This window comes from Oncorhynchus clarkii, chromosome 19 (genome assembly GCF_045791955.1).
Source record: "Oncorhynchus clarkii lewisi isolate Uvic-CL-2024 chromosome 19, UVic_Ocla_1.0, whole genome shotgun sequence".
Lineage (NCBI taxonomy): Eukaryota > Metazoa > Chordata > Actinopteri > Salmoniformes > Salmonidae > Oncorhynchus > Oncorhynchus clarkii.
In genome coordinates this window covers 32,322,853-32,336,356 of record NC_092165.1, presented here as the reverse complement: position 1 = coordinate 32,336,356, position 13,504 = coordinate 32,322,853, and the positions used below count along the sequence as shown (strand labels likewise).

General features: G+C 43.6%; 1 protein-coding gene across 2 annotated transcripts in view; it reads left to right on the top strand.

Moving 5' to 3' along the window:
* The window catches only part of LOC139375052 (A kinase (PRKA) anchor protein 6), a 181,932-nt gene extending 174,379 nt beyond the window's left edge, over positions 1 to 7,553 (top strand). For both annotated transcript variants that reach the window (XM_071116434.1, XM_071116435.1), the window contains 2 exons: positions 4,691 to 4,807; positions 6,422 to 7,553. In XM_071116434.1, coding sequence (XP_070972535.1) covers positions 4,691 to 4,807; positions 6,422 to 6,469 — 165 coding nt within the window. In that variant the 3' untranslated portion in view covers positions 6,470 to 7,553. The remainder of the gene's footprint in view (positions 1 to 4,690; positions 4,808 to 6,421) is intronic.
* The last annotated feature ends 5,951 nt before the right edge of the window (positions 7,554 to 13,504 follow it).

The window sequence follows — 13,504 nt, the reverse complement described above, 5'->3', positions numbered from 1 at the left end:
AATGATCTGTTTGTTCACTTGGCTTTTATAGACTTTTGAAGACTTGGGCCAGTTGCTGCGGGGGGTGCAGAGCTGTTGGCCAGGGTTGGGGTAGCCAGGTGGAAAGCATGGCCAACTGTTGAGAAATGCTTGTTGAAATTCTCTATTATCGTGGATTTATCAGTGGTGACAGTGTTTCCTAGCCTCAGAGCAGTGGGCAGCTGAGAGGAGGTGCTCTTATTCTCTATGGACTTTACAGTGTCCCAAAACATTTTGGAATTAGTGCTGCAGGATGGAAATTTCTGTTTGAAAAAGCTAGCCTTTGCTTTCCTAACTGACTGTGTATATTGGTTACTGACTTGCCTGAAAAGTTGCATGTCGCGGGGACTATTCGAAGCTAGTGCAGTGCGCAACAGGATGTTTTTGTGCTGGTCAAGGGCAGTCAAGTCTGGAGTGAACCAAGGGCTGTATCTGTTCTTAGTTCAATTTTTTTTTGAGGGGCATGCTTATTTAGGATCAAATCAATGCAACAGGTCAGCACCTCAGGAGTAAATGTCAGTTGGGTTTTCATAGCCGATCATTGAGTATCTCTACCGCTCCTGCTGTCTCTAGAGAGATGAAAACAGCAGGTCTGGGACAGGTAGCACGTCCGGTGAACAGGTCAGGGTTCCATAGCCGCAGGCAGAACAGTTGAAACTGGCGCCAACCCAGACAGGAAGATCACGTCAGTGACTCAACCCACTCAAGTGACGCACCCCTCCAAGGGATGGCATGGAAGAGCACCAGTAAGCCAGTGACTCAGCCCCTGTAATAGGGTTAGAGGCAGAGAATCCCAGTGGAGAGAGGGGAACCGGCCAGGCAGAGACAGCAAGGGCGGTTCGTTGCTCCAGTGCCTTTCCGTTCACCTTCACACTTCTGGGCCAGACTACACTCAATCATAGGACCTACTGAAGAGATGAAGACTTAAAGGTTGAGACTGAGTCTGCGTCTCTCACATGGGTAGGCAGACCATTCCATAGAAATGGAGCTCTATAGGAGAAAGCCCTGCCTCCAGCTGTTTGCTTAGAAATTCTAGGGACAGTTAGGAGGCCTGCGTCTTATGACTGAAGTGTACGTGTAGGTATGGTGATGAAGGTGAGGTGAGGAAGGTACTTTTGAAGAACAACCAGGCACCTTCTACTGACGGATGAGGTCAGTATCCTTCCAGGATACCAGAGGCAGATCGATTAGAAAGGCCTGCTCGCAGGAGCGTTTTAGGGAGCGTTTGACAGTGATGAGGGGTGTTCTGCTGAGATCCTGGTTGAAAACAGCTGAGGTGTATTTAGAGGGCAAGTTGGTCAGGATGATATCTATGAGGGTGCCCATGTTTATGGATTTGGGGATGTACCTGGTAGGTTTCTTGATAGCTTGTGTGAGATTGAGGGCATCTAGCTTAGATTGTAGGATGGCCGGGGTGTTAAGCATATCCCAGTTTAGGTCACCTAAAAGTACGACCTCTGACGATAGATGGGGGGCAATCAATTCACATGGACATAGACTTGGATAGTAGGACAGAACTCTGCAGGCTATCTCTACAGTAGATTGCTACTCCGCCCCCTTTAGCAGCTCTATCTTGATGGAAAATGTTGTAATTTGGGATGGACATTTCAACATTTTTGGTGGCCTTCCTAAGCCAGAATTCAGACACGGCTAGGACATCAGGGTTGGCGGAGTATGCTAAAGCAGTGAATAAGGTAAACTTAGGGAGGAGGCTTCTGATGTTAACATGCATGAACCCAAGGCTTTTCCGGTTACAGAAGTCAACAAATGAGAGCCGCTTGGGGACACACAGGGCCTGGGTTAATCTCTACATCACCAGAGGAACAGAGGAGGAGTAGGATAAGGGTACGGCTAAAGGCTTTAAGAACTGGTTCTCTAGTGCGTTCGGAACAGAGAGTAAAAAGAGCAGACTTCTGGGCGTGGTAGGATAGATTTAGGGCATAATGCACAGACAAAGGCATGGTAGGGTGCAAGTACAGTGGAGGTAAACCTAGGCATTGAGTGACGATGAGAGAGGCTGCATCTCTGGAAGCGCTAGTTAAGCTAGGTGCGATCTCCGCATGTGTGGGGGGTGGGGCAAGGGAGCTAACCGAGGCATGTAGAGAGGGACTAGGGGCTCCGCAGTAAAACAAAACAATGAGAGCTACCTTAAACAACAGTATACAAGGCATATTGACATTAGAGGGAGGCATAAAGCAATCACAGGTGTTGATTGGGAGGGCTAAGACAACAACGGGTAAACAGCTAAGACAACAACAACAGGTAAATGGCGATGAATGGGCAGAGATTGTCAGTTAGCTACATACAGGGCCTGAGTTCGAGGCTGGGGCCGACAGATAAACAAAATGAAGTACCGTGTTAAGGAACAGTCCAGTAGGCATCAGCTGTGTAGCCGAGTGATTATAGGATCCAATTAGCACCAATGGACAAAACAGGCTGGGCGAATGGGAGACACGGCACTTAGAGAGTTAGCGGGCTGGGGCTAGTAGCTGGGTCCTCACGACATCAACGACGCAGAGGTCGGTTGAGAGCATATCGGCCGAAATACGGCAGCAGACCAGTCGTGATGGATCGGCGGGGCTCCGTGTCGACAAAGGGTCTAGGCCAATTGGCAAGAGAGGTATTGTAGTTGATGTACTTAATTTGCTAGCCGGGGGAATGGGCCTAGCTCGAGGCTAACTGGTGCTTGATTCTGGACAAGGGTGTTAGTCATGATAGCCACTCGGTAGCAGCTAGCTAGCTGCGATGATCCCGTGTAATGGTCCAGAGCTTGCGGCAGGAATCCGGTGATGTAGTGGGGGGAAAAAAGCAGTCCAATATGCAAGGGGCTGAAATTGCACTGTGCAGACTGGCAGATATTATCCGGGCTATCCGGGCTAAAGTGGCTGGTGTCTGTGCTAAAGGTAAAGACTGCTAGCAATAGCTAACAATGACTAAATAACTAGAACCCCCGCACATTACCTTGACTAACCCGTACCCCCGCACATTACCTTGACTAACCCGTACCCTGGCACATTACCTTGACTAACCCGTACCCCCGCACATTGACTCGGTACCCCCTGTTTATAGCCTTGTTATTGGTCATTTAATATGATTGCTTTTTATTTATTTTTTTACTTTAGTTTATTTGGAAAATATTTTCTTAACACTTTCTTGAGCTGCACTGTTGGTTAAGGGCTTGTAAGTAAACAATTCACGGTAAGGTCTACACTGTTGGTTAAGGGCTTGTAAGTAAACAATTCACGCTAAGGTCTACACTGTTGGTTAAGGGCTTGTAAGTTGACAATTCACGGTAAGGTTGTATTCACGGTACTTGTTGTATTCGGCGCATGTGACAAATAACGTTTGATTTGATTTGATTTTGGTTAGCTATAGTAAAACAAAAACTAGCAAGCCATCAAAAGCATTAGCTAAAAAGATTTATTAGCGGGAGCTAACAATGACTAAATAACTAGAAGCTACGGAGAGCGTGATCACACAGTCGTCCGGAACAGCTGGTGCTCTCATGCATGCTTCAGTGTTGCTTGCCTTTAGCTCGTCTGTTAGGTTTGCGTCATTGGGCAGTTCGCGGCTGGGTTTCCCTCTGTAGTCCATAATAGTTGCAAGCCCTACCATATCTGATGTGTCAGAGCCAGTATAGTAGGATTCAATCTTAGTCCTCCTGTATTGACGCTTTGCCTGTTTGATGATTCGTCTGAGGGCATAGCGGGATTTCTTATAAGCGTCCGGATTAGTGTCTCACTCCTTGAAAGTGGATGTTGCCTGTAATCCATGGCTTCTGGTTGGGATAAGTCACTGTGGGGACAACGTCGTCGATGCACTTATTGATGAAGCCGGTGACTGAGGTGGTATACTCCTCAATGCCATAGGATGAATCCCGGAACGTATTTCAGTCTGTGCTAACAAAACAGTCCTGTAGCGTTGCATCTGCGTCATCTGACCACTTCTGTATTGAGCGAGTCACTGGTACTTCCTGCTTCAGTTTTTGCTTGTAAGCAGGAATCAGGACGATATAATTATGGTCAGATTTACCAAATGGAGGGCGAGGGAGAGCTTTGTACGCGTCTCTGTGTGTGGAGTAAAGGTGGTCTAGAGTTTTTTTTCTCCTTTGGTTGCACGTGTGACATGCTGGTAGAAATGAGGTAAAACGGATTTAAGTTTGCCTGCATTAAAGTCCCTGGCCACTAGGAGTGCCGCTTCTGGGTGGGCATTTTCTTGTTTGCTTATGGCCTTATACATCTCATTGAGGTGGAAAATATACGGCTACGAATAATATAGATAAGAACTCTCTTGGTAGATCGTGTGGTCTACAGCTTATCATCTTTTCAAAGCCATTAAGGCAATTCTCAATAAAAAAGTATTTATAGGAAAGAGGGGAATTATTTTCCATTCGGTACTTGTTATTTGAAGTTATTTACCCAGCCCTATGTTATTTCCTCATCTCTTGTTGCTATGCTCTGTAACTAAAAGATGAGTGGATTATAAAATACTACAGAAATATATAACACCACCAACAATTCAATTCTAATGTGTTTTGATGTATTTTCTCTCCAATCCTCTCCCTCTCTTTCACCCCCTTCCTCTCTCCGCATCTCTCTATCTCTTTCCCTCTCTCTATCGCCCCCCACCCCCCTCTCTCTCCCTCTCCATCCTCTCTCTCTCCTCTCCTCAGTCTCCAAGGTCAGGCGAAGGTTGTGGGGAGGTCGGGGACCGGGGCCCCCAGGGTAGTGGCCCTGTCTCTGACGGCTCATCTGCCTCAAAGACTAGAACCGCCAGGCCCCAGGTCAGGGTACGTATGATGAGCACCACCACACGCACACAAACACTCTCACACGCCCATGCTTGCATGCTTGCCCACATAGACACACACACACACACACACACACAGTAACGGACCCCCTTGGGCTGTGTACTCTACCTGGGAAAATGGCTAAAGGGGATTCTCCCTGTCATCGTAGCGTTGCATTGCAAACAACACATTTTCCACCTCATTCCATTCTGCAAGTAAGCACATTTAAAAGAAGATTTTCCATTAATTCAAAAGGTGAACTAGTACTCTATTTCTTTTCACCCGTCTCTGCACTAAATGTTCTATGATAGGACATAAAAGCGTATTTTTGGCATTCAGGACTCAAATGCCTCGGTCTAGTAGTCAGACAATGTTATGATTCAAATGACAGGAACTCTAATCTCCACGTGGTGGCACCTTTACCAGCAAATTGGTTTGAAAAGTAGCTATTATCTAACAAGGGATATATATATATATATATATATATATATATTGGCTGGGGTTAGCCGTTACAAAATGCCCTTTCCTCTCTCTCTTTCATGGCCTCATCAGAAAGTGTTGGAAGAATGAGATCCTTTGCTTGGCTAGTCAGTCATCCTCCTTTATGAAATACGTATTTCACAAAGATGAAGAATACATCAATGACTTCACAGTTTCATTCCATTCCCTTCTGGGAGTCTCTGAGCAAGTTCACATGTACACACAGTACGCATTTAACCTTACCCACGATTATTTTAATACAGTATATATTTATTTTCCACATTTAGCCTTACTCAACTAGAAGTCAGTCACCACAAAGGCAACTCACCTCAGAACTATATATATTCATGGCTCTGTATCCCCCCGTGGGATGAACAAACTGTACTGAAGGGAGAGTTGCATTTAGTGATGTAGTGATGTCATCCCCAAATAGGCACCCCTGGGGCTAAACACTCTGATGTCTCCCCTCTGTGAGTCCCCACCTGTCCCCCCTCTCCCCCGCTGTCCCCATGCTGTCCCATGCCAGCCCTCAAGGCAGGACACGTGAGCCCCAGCCGAGCCCCGGTAGTCTGTACACACACACACACTCACACACTGGTGCCGCAGGTGAGCCAGTCATGTCCCCATGCGAGTCCCAGCCTCAGAGAGCACAGAAAGCTACACACAGTAGTCAGATACACAGCTGTTTCTGACCCCCGTAGCACCGCCTCGTCTGGCCCACTTGATCAGCCCTGCTGCACGCCATAACACTATAGAAGGGGAAAATGTGCAATAAGGCCAATGATGAATACAGGCTACAAAGCACTGCTAGATGAATCAGTGGTCTGTGGTTTAGAGACTAATGTAACTAGTAGTTTTGTTGTCTATACTGCAGAGGTATTGTGTCACAGCGTTGTTTGTTGAAATACTGCATGTACATTGAGGACAAACGTTTCAAATACTCACCCTTCATATTGTGTTTTTGAGAATATGTGACGTTGGATTGTAAACATCACTGGCAGTGTTTGTGTGAGCTGATCACTACAAAATTAGGGGGGATTTTTGAAAGGTTAAAATAGGTGTAGAACAGTAGTGTTATGATAACTTACTAATTCACTGACATTGGAATGGATTGTTGTGTTCTTTTGTTTACAGAGACAATCAGGGAGTGTTTCCACAGCCACCTCCAAAACCCCTCTGTGAAGAGGAGTGAAGTGCCTGTGTGCAGTGTCCATCCTGGTGGTCTGTGGCCTGGGCTGGGCTCTCTCCCCTGGTCCCCCTGTTCCCCTGGTGCATGGCTCTGTCCAGACTGCTCTCCAGCTTCCTCCTCTTCCTCCTGGCTGCTGTAACGCTGACCCCTGACCTTTGACCCCCGCCGTTTTTTGCTCCTCCAATCCTGTCCCAGACTGGAACTGAGCTACCTCACTGCTCTGCCGACCACCATGCAAACCCCACGTCCATTTCTCACCACACACACACACGCACGCACACACACACACACACTTATTCCGCCAGTTTGCATGGCATTTCTCACTATCTCATCCGGTACTGTACAACCAGCTGCAGATGTTATAAGCCCAGGGCACAAGTTTTCCTTGTTTGCTGCATCAGAACAAAGTAGGGTCAAATTTGAAGAGGACACATGGGGTGGAGGAATCCTATGAGAACAGCACTGCTGAGAGTTCCACAGAGTTCTGAGACTTCCAGCCCCATGACAATGTGTGTTAAGAAAGAGAGAGAAGAGAGTGATTGTCTTGTCACTCAACTGATGAAGGAAATGGAAGTTGGACCGATGTCATAATGAAAGGCAAAAAGCAAGTAGATCTATCTATGCAACACGGCCCAGGTTGGAAACAGCTGAACAGTGTTGTGTAGTATAAGATTGATGATGACTGTTGACTTAAATTCAGTATCTATCTACCATTTCCTTTTTTTTTATTCCTAAGACATAGAGGAACGGTACGAGGGAAGGTTTTAAACGTAAAAAAATGTGTGCCTTTGCTATTGTTGTTTCTTATACCTTTTGTTAAAACACTGCTTACCCAGTTAGGTGTTCAAAAGAGGAAAGAGAAAGAAAAAAAGGACAACCGGCAAGGTTGAAACAGGCATCTGTTTCTATATATACGATCTCCGACCTTGACGTATAATGATGGTGTACATGCTTTGTGTTTAGTGTAAAACTGTACGCGTTCTGTGATGTGGAATATTATGGGCCTTAAAGTGCTAGACTGCATGGTTAATAAATATACAAACATGTTGAGAAATAAACGTTATTCATTGGAAACCATTGGATTTACATGCCTGTTCTGTATGTGATTCACCTTAAACGTGTACAAGCATCTTTCAGCGTTGATCATTTCTGCTCTTCACACTATAGACGCAAAAGTGGACCATTAAATGAGAAATAAGGAAGATGTGTCTGGGTCTAGGCCATCATTGGGGATCCGAGGAGTTAGTCTTTCGAAAAGCAGGTGATTGACAAGACTGATTGAGGTTATATAAAAACAGATGTTTAGGGATGTCATTGAATGTTAACTACAAAGAAAACTACATAAAGTGTTGCCAGCATCCTAAATGGAACCCTATACCCTATATAGTGCACTACCTTTGACCAGAGCCCTATGGGGCCTGGTCAAAAGTAATGTACTATAGGGAATATGGACACACTGTATGTTAGCAAGCGTATAGGCATTACATTGACCACGGTGCGAGTGTGGCCTGCCACGCAGACACAGACGTTAGCATAAGTAATTGGTTGTTTACAGGAGGTGTTGATGATCCTGAAGACGATAGGACAGGAGAAATTTTCCTCTGGGCCCATCAGCCAATCAGCTGCGGAGGTACATCCCCGACGAGGTTACACACACACGCACACACACACACACTGCTCAACAACCAATCAACTTTTCCCTGATTGCTTATACTAGCCTTGATGACAAACCCTTTGCTGTAATCGTCTATTTGGTCTCATGGAAGATGCTAGTTTGTTGATGAGTGTGTTCTTACATCAGATCATATCAGACAGAAAAAGGGAACAGTATTCATTGTTTATAAAAATGACTATGTATGTGAATATTACGTAAAACAACCGTTTCCTCTGCCATCAGTTGCCATGTTACAGGCTCTTGATCTAGCAAAGTGCAGAATACAGAATAAAAACACTGCATGTTATATCACATTATGAGGTATTTGATTACGGTGGCTTGTACTTCTATCTTATTAATGGGATAGTTGCCAACCAGTTTTTTATTCTCATTGTTGCTGAAGGGTTTAGACTTGACTGATAGGATTAATAAATTAGAATGGAAATGCATTCCTACACTGTCCTCAAAGAAACATCATGTGGCAGAAAAAAAGAAAAGAAATGTGCCTTTTTGCAATTATCAAGATATTTTTGTAAGAAATGGAAATAACTTTAAAGGGAATAAAGGTCATGTGTATCGAACCATTGTGGCTTTGCAATTACCACCAGTCAAAATGTTGATTTGGGGTCTTTGCTTTAGCATGGATGGCAAAATGAATAAGATGGCTGGCTACTCTTTGTTGAAAAGATCACACATGATTACGCCACATCAAAAAGACAAGAAGGGAAATCATTTTTCTGTGTAGAAAGTTAGGAAAGGGAGGGATGAAAGAGTCCTGTTATTTAAATGTCACAAACTTGGGGGAATATTTTGGGGCGTGGTTGTACTGTGCGTCAACTTTTTTCTCTAATGAACTTAGGATAGTAATGAGTCAAGGCAAAGGTTTTACATTGCAGTCTGATGTAAAACATTCAAGTGTTTTAGTAGCATTCCATAAGTATCCGTCATCGCTGATGGCCTTGTGTGCTTTTTGAGAGCTTTCACAGTCTTCCCTTCATTTCCAGAGATGGATAGAATCATTTCCTCATCATCAAAATGCCAATGTACTTTAATCTGGAAAAGGAAAAGAAAATGGGGGTACGAATTGAAAACAGATTCGCTTAAGCCTGTGTGCTGCATTATAGGCGTATGTATAGCGAGGCTATTAGAGACTCCCACGTTGTTCACTATGACAATCAATGTGAGCGATGACAAGCCTAGACATTGGCACACACACACAAAATAACAAAATGTGCCATGTGAAAGTCATATGCTGAACAAAAAGTTTAACAATTGGAAAAGAGCTGTGAAAAGAATGTTAAAGTGGGCAAAACAAAAGACAACCAGGTGTGAGTTGATCATTGTGGTATGCAGTGGCAGACGTCAGCTGTGTGTGTGTGTGTGTGTGTGTGTGTGTGTGTGTGTGTGTGTGTGTGTGTGTGTGTGTGTGTGTGTGTGTGTGTGTGTGTGTGTGTGTGTGTGTGTGTGTGTGTTTGTGTGTGTGGGCGATGACAGGGGTGCTGGCCCCATCAGTGGACCAGGGATTGTGCTGAGTGTGTTCATGTAATTTGAGAGGTTTAGGTGATTGCATTTCAGACATGTCATCAAACCGCATTAAGAAACAATTTGATATGGAATCACATAGGAGTCTGAAAGGGCAGTGCAGGAGCTTATAATCGAGGATAAATAAAAGCAAGGATGTCATCTCCACTTGGACATTCCGATCAATCATTAGCATATTGAAAGTATTTTTTCCTGAATGTCCCATCTGTAATTCCTCACAACAGTTAATTTATCATTTCTCTTGAGCCAAGAGTCATCTTCAAAACACAGGGAAGCAATATTTCAGATTACATTAGGGTGGTTGAGTAAAATGTGAGTGTTTTCCTTGCCCTATGCCTCCCTGGCTTTTAAAATTCACAAGCTAACCTATCCATCAGATTGGACAATGGAAATTAAGTGATTAAAGTAAGAATACGATCAAAGGTGATCTTTCACCACAAAAAAATGACCCTTACTTTACAGTAAACATGGGACGGTTGCTTAAACAGAGATTAAGCCTAGTCCTGGACTAAAAAGCTCTTTCAATTGAGAATCTCCATTGAGAATGCTGTTTAGTCTTGGACTAGGTTTAATCTGGAAATGGGAGACCTGCCCTAAATGAGTTTTAGAAACGGTGGTATAGTGCATACTGAAAACTTGTGAGAATTTGATTATCTGTGATATTAAAACCATACTGTCTATGCAACTACAGGTGTATGATCTTAATTTGATCACTTTTGTTGCTAAGAATTTTCCTACACTGCTGGAAATGCAGATGAGCTTCATGATTTACATAAATTCCCTGAAAACCAACACTAATACACAGTTATATTAACAATATTGCACTTTTCAGGTTGCCTACTTTTGGACAGCTACAGTAATAGCCTAACCACCGATCAAGCAATATTATGGACTAATCGTTCAAATAATGTTGCTGAAGGTTTATTTTGCTGTGACAATATAGATCAAATTAAGATCCTACATCTGTATTGTCCTTTAAATCCATTTTGAATTTGGATTTCCCATTAACACATATCTCAGACCAGAACCCAAACAGTGCTTTATCCTCTCTAAGACATTACAAAACAAGTCACATCCCAGACAAAAGAGAAAAATGTATGAATCACCTATAAGACTTGGATCTTTGGTAGTCACAAAAGAAAGATGAAATTAGGATTCTGAGAAGCGGCTTCAATTATCCACTTCTGATGCAAGAAGGAATGATGACCTCTGGAATCACAGTGTTATCATATGGAAGGCTAACACTCATTCTCAACCAGACATTCTAAAACAGTGTTATCACATAGAGACAGCTCACTCTCTCATTCTGGAGGAGACATGTTAAAACACTGCAAAGTTCCGATAAGGCAAATGACTCACAACGACTTGTAGAATTGCATGGCATGATAGCATGTCCTCCAAAATGTGTCCTTCCTTAGCTTCATCCAACATGGATCTTGTGGGATTGTTATCATGAGTCAGTCGCTCTTTTATGAAAAGAGAGGAGAACAAAAACCAGCAGAATCAAATAAGTTGAATAGGTGTTAGTGATGGACATTAGCTCTGACCTCTGCAGACTCTGTGTTGTGTTCTGTTTGAGGTTGGCAAAATGTGATGGAGAGAGTGTGAGCTAACTAACAGCAGGGCTTTGACAGTATTTATCCATCCTCACATTATTAAGCTAATTGGTCAATATGGTACTGGGAAAAAATGTCAATTACTTGGTCACTGGTCCTTGGGAAAGAGATTGCTTCCTTGTCCTTAATAGCCTATACCTACCAAAGTATGCTGCCCCCCCCCCCCCCCCCCCCCCTAAAGGGGAATGATTAAACTTGATTTGAATGTTTCTAGGGAAAGCAAGAATCATTCTGATTGAGAAACGTGTTACGTCCTCTGAAATCAGATGCAGGATTGTCCTTAAATGAATACTATTCAATTAAGCTCCGTTAAAAAGCACAACTGCCTTTGCTACACTGCTCTATTGGCTGTAAGGTACCTCGTTACTTCAAGTGCCCATGCAGAATGAAGTGCCTGGCCCTAGTTGTATACAACATACCATTGATTATCATTATTTTCCAAGAGCGAGAAAGAGAAGGGTGGAAGGAAAGAGAGAGGAGAGAGAGAGAGAGAGAACCACTATACCTGAAATGTCATGTGGGAGAAGAGGAGCAGTTGCAGCTGCCCCCAATCTGTCTCATGTACTTTAGCAAAGAACTGTAGACAAATAAATGCAATACAGAGCCCTCCAAATAACTGAGCAGGTAAACAGCAGCCGAGACTGTTCATCTAATTGTATCAGGAGCCTGCAATGTCGGTTTAAAGCCTCCAGTGCAATTCATTTGATTTCATTACAGGGAAAATACAGCAAAAAAGAGGCTAGCCATTTTCTGGACCTCATTCTTAGAGCAGTTTTATTAGACATGGTTAGAGAAGCGATCCAATTTGAAGTCTCAGGTGAAGAGCTTTGATTGTTTTTTTATTCGTGTTTAATCATCTGGATTGGTTTATGTTTAGAGGATCATTTCATTGCATAAGAGTCTGCAATGTAGTTCTTCTCCTCAACTTTCATTATCTAAAGGTGTCATTTTATAGACCAAACATGTATATGTGTAAAAAAAGGACAGAATGCTCCTACTTTAAAGCTGAGAATTGTTTTTGCAAAACCTTCATTAGGCAACCTTGGGTGGGGGCCACAGAAAATCTGAACTTATCATGAGGGGCCGCAGTGGCTCACGGGTCTGCATACCCACATCCATACCCACACATGCAGTCAGAGCCGGCTCTAGCCTTTTGGAGGCCCTAAGCGGCATTTAGTTGGGGGGCCTCCGCCACCATGTAAGAAAAACATTTAAGCACCATGATTACAACAAGTTTAAATAGCTGGCCGCTAGACTAATTTACCAATCTAAAGTATTTTTGCTGACATGGGCTAATTGAGTGACTGTCAGTGACTGACATGTCAAGAGAAAAATTGCTGATGTACCACCAAAAAATTGCAACATGTGTATTCTACTATTCTAACTCTCAACAAACAGAAAGTTGAGATCCTAAAACATGGATACATTTTGGGGGGGAATTGATCCTCGGGAGTCGGGGTAGTGGCCTGTCCCTGATTAACATGGTATACATATGTTTATTAACTATGCACAAGCTTCTGCCCTTCTGAGGGGAGAACATTATGCTATAGAATGTATCATGTGTTATGGTAAATTTGAGTTGGCGTCCTCTGCAAGCATTAAGTTCAAGCAAACATATAGGCTTAAATGTCAAATCTATAAAATAAAGTGATGTTTTCATAGGCAACTTGTCTGTATAAAATGATGAAGTACTACTCTTCATCTGTTTTACCTGTTCTTTGTCTAATTGTATCTAGTTTGTACTGGCTGTACTGTATATGTCAAACACTTGCACTGTCTTGGTGTGAGATGGCTTGGTGGTATGTTAATTTGTGCTTTACCCGCGTAATAAATGGTTATAGTTTCAGCGGAATCGAATTTACCCGTCTCCCGGGCTGCAATGGGTTACCGCTGCTGCAGCATCCTTTGCGCGTTCCTGTCATGGTCTTTGATTGGCTGGAATGGGGCGGCGCGCTCAGGCATCGCTTGCGCGAGGCATCAGCAGCTGCTGAGGCCAAGTTCATCAGCTCACACGCGCTAGGAATGGCATTGCTGCACACTACCAGATCACACAACAACACAGTCTATGGGAAAATTCACACAGACAGCAACACGCTTATTTACAAATTATCCGATGCACATTAGGGCATAGCAGGTTGAGGAAACCTGTACCGGAGACACCTCACAAAAACAACAGCACATACAGATAGATAGAGCACCAGTCAGTCAAGAGGAGA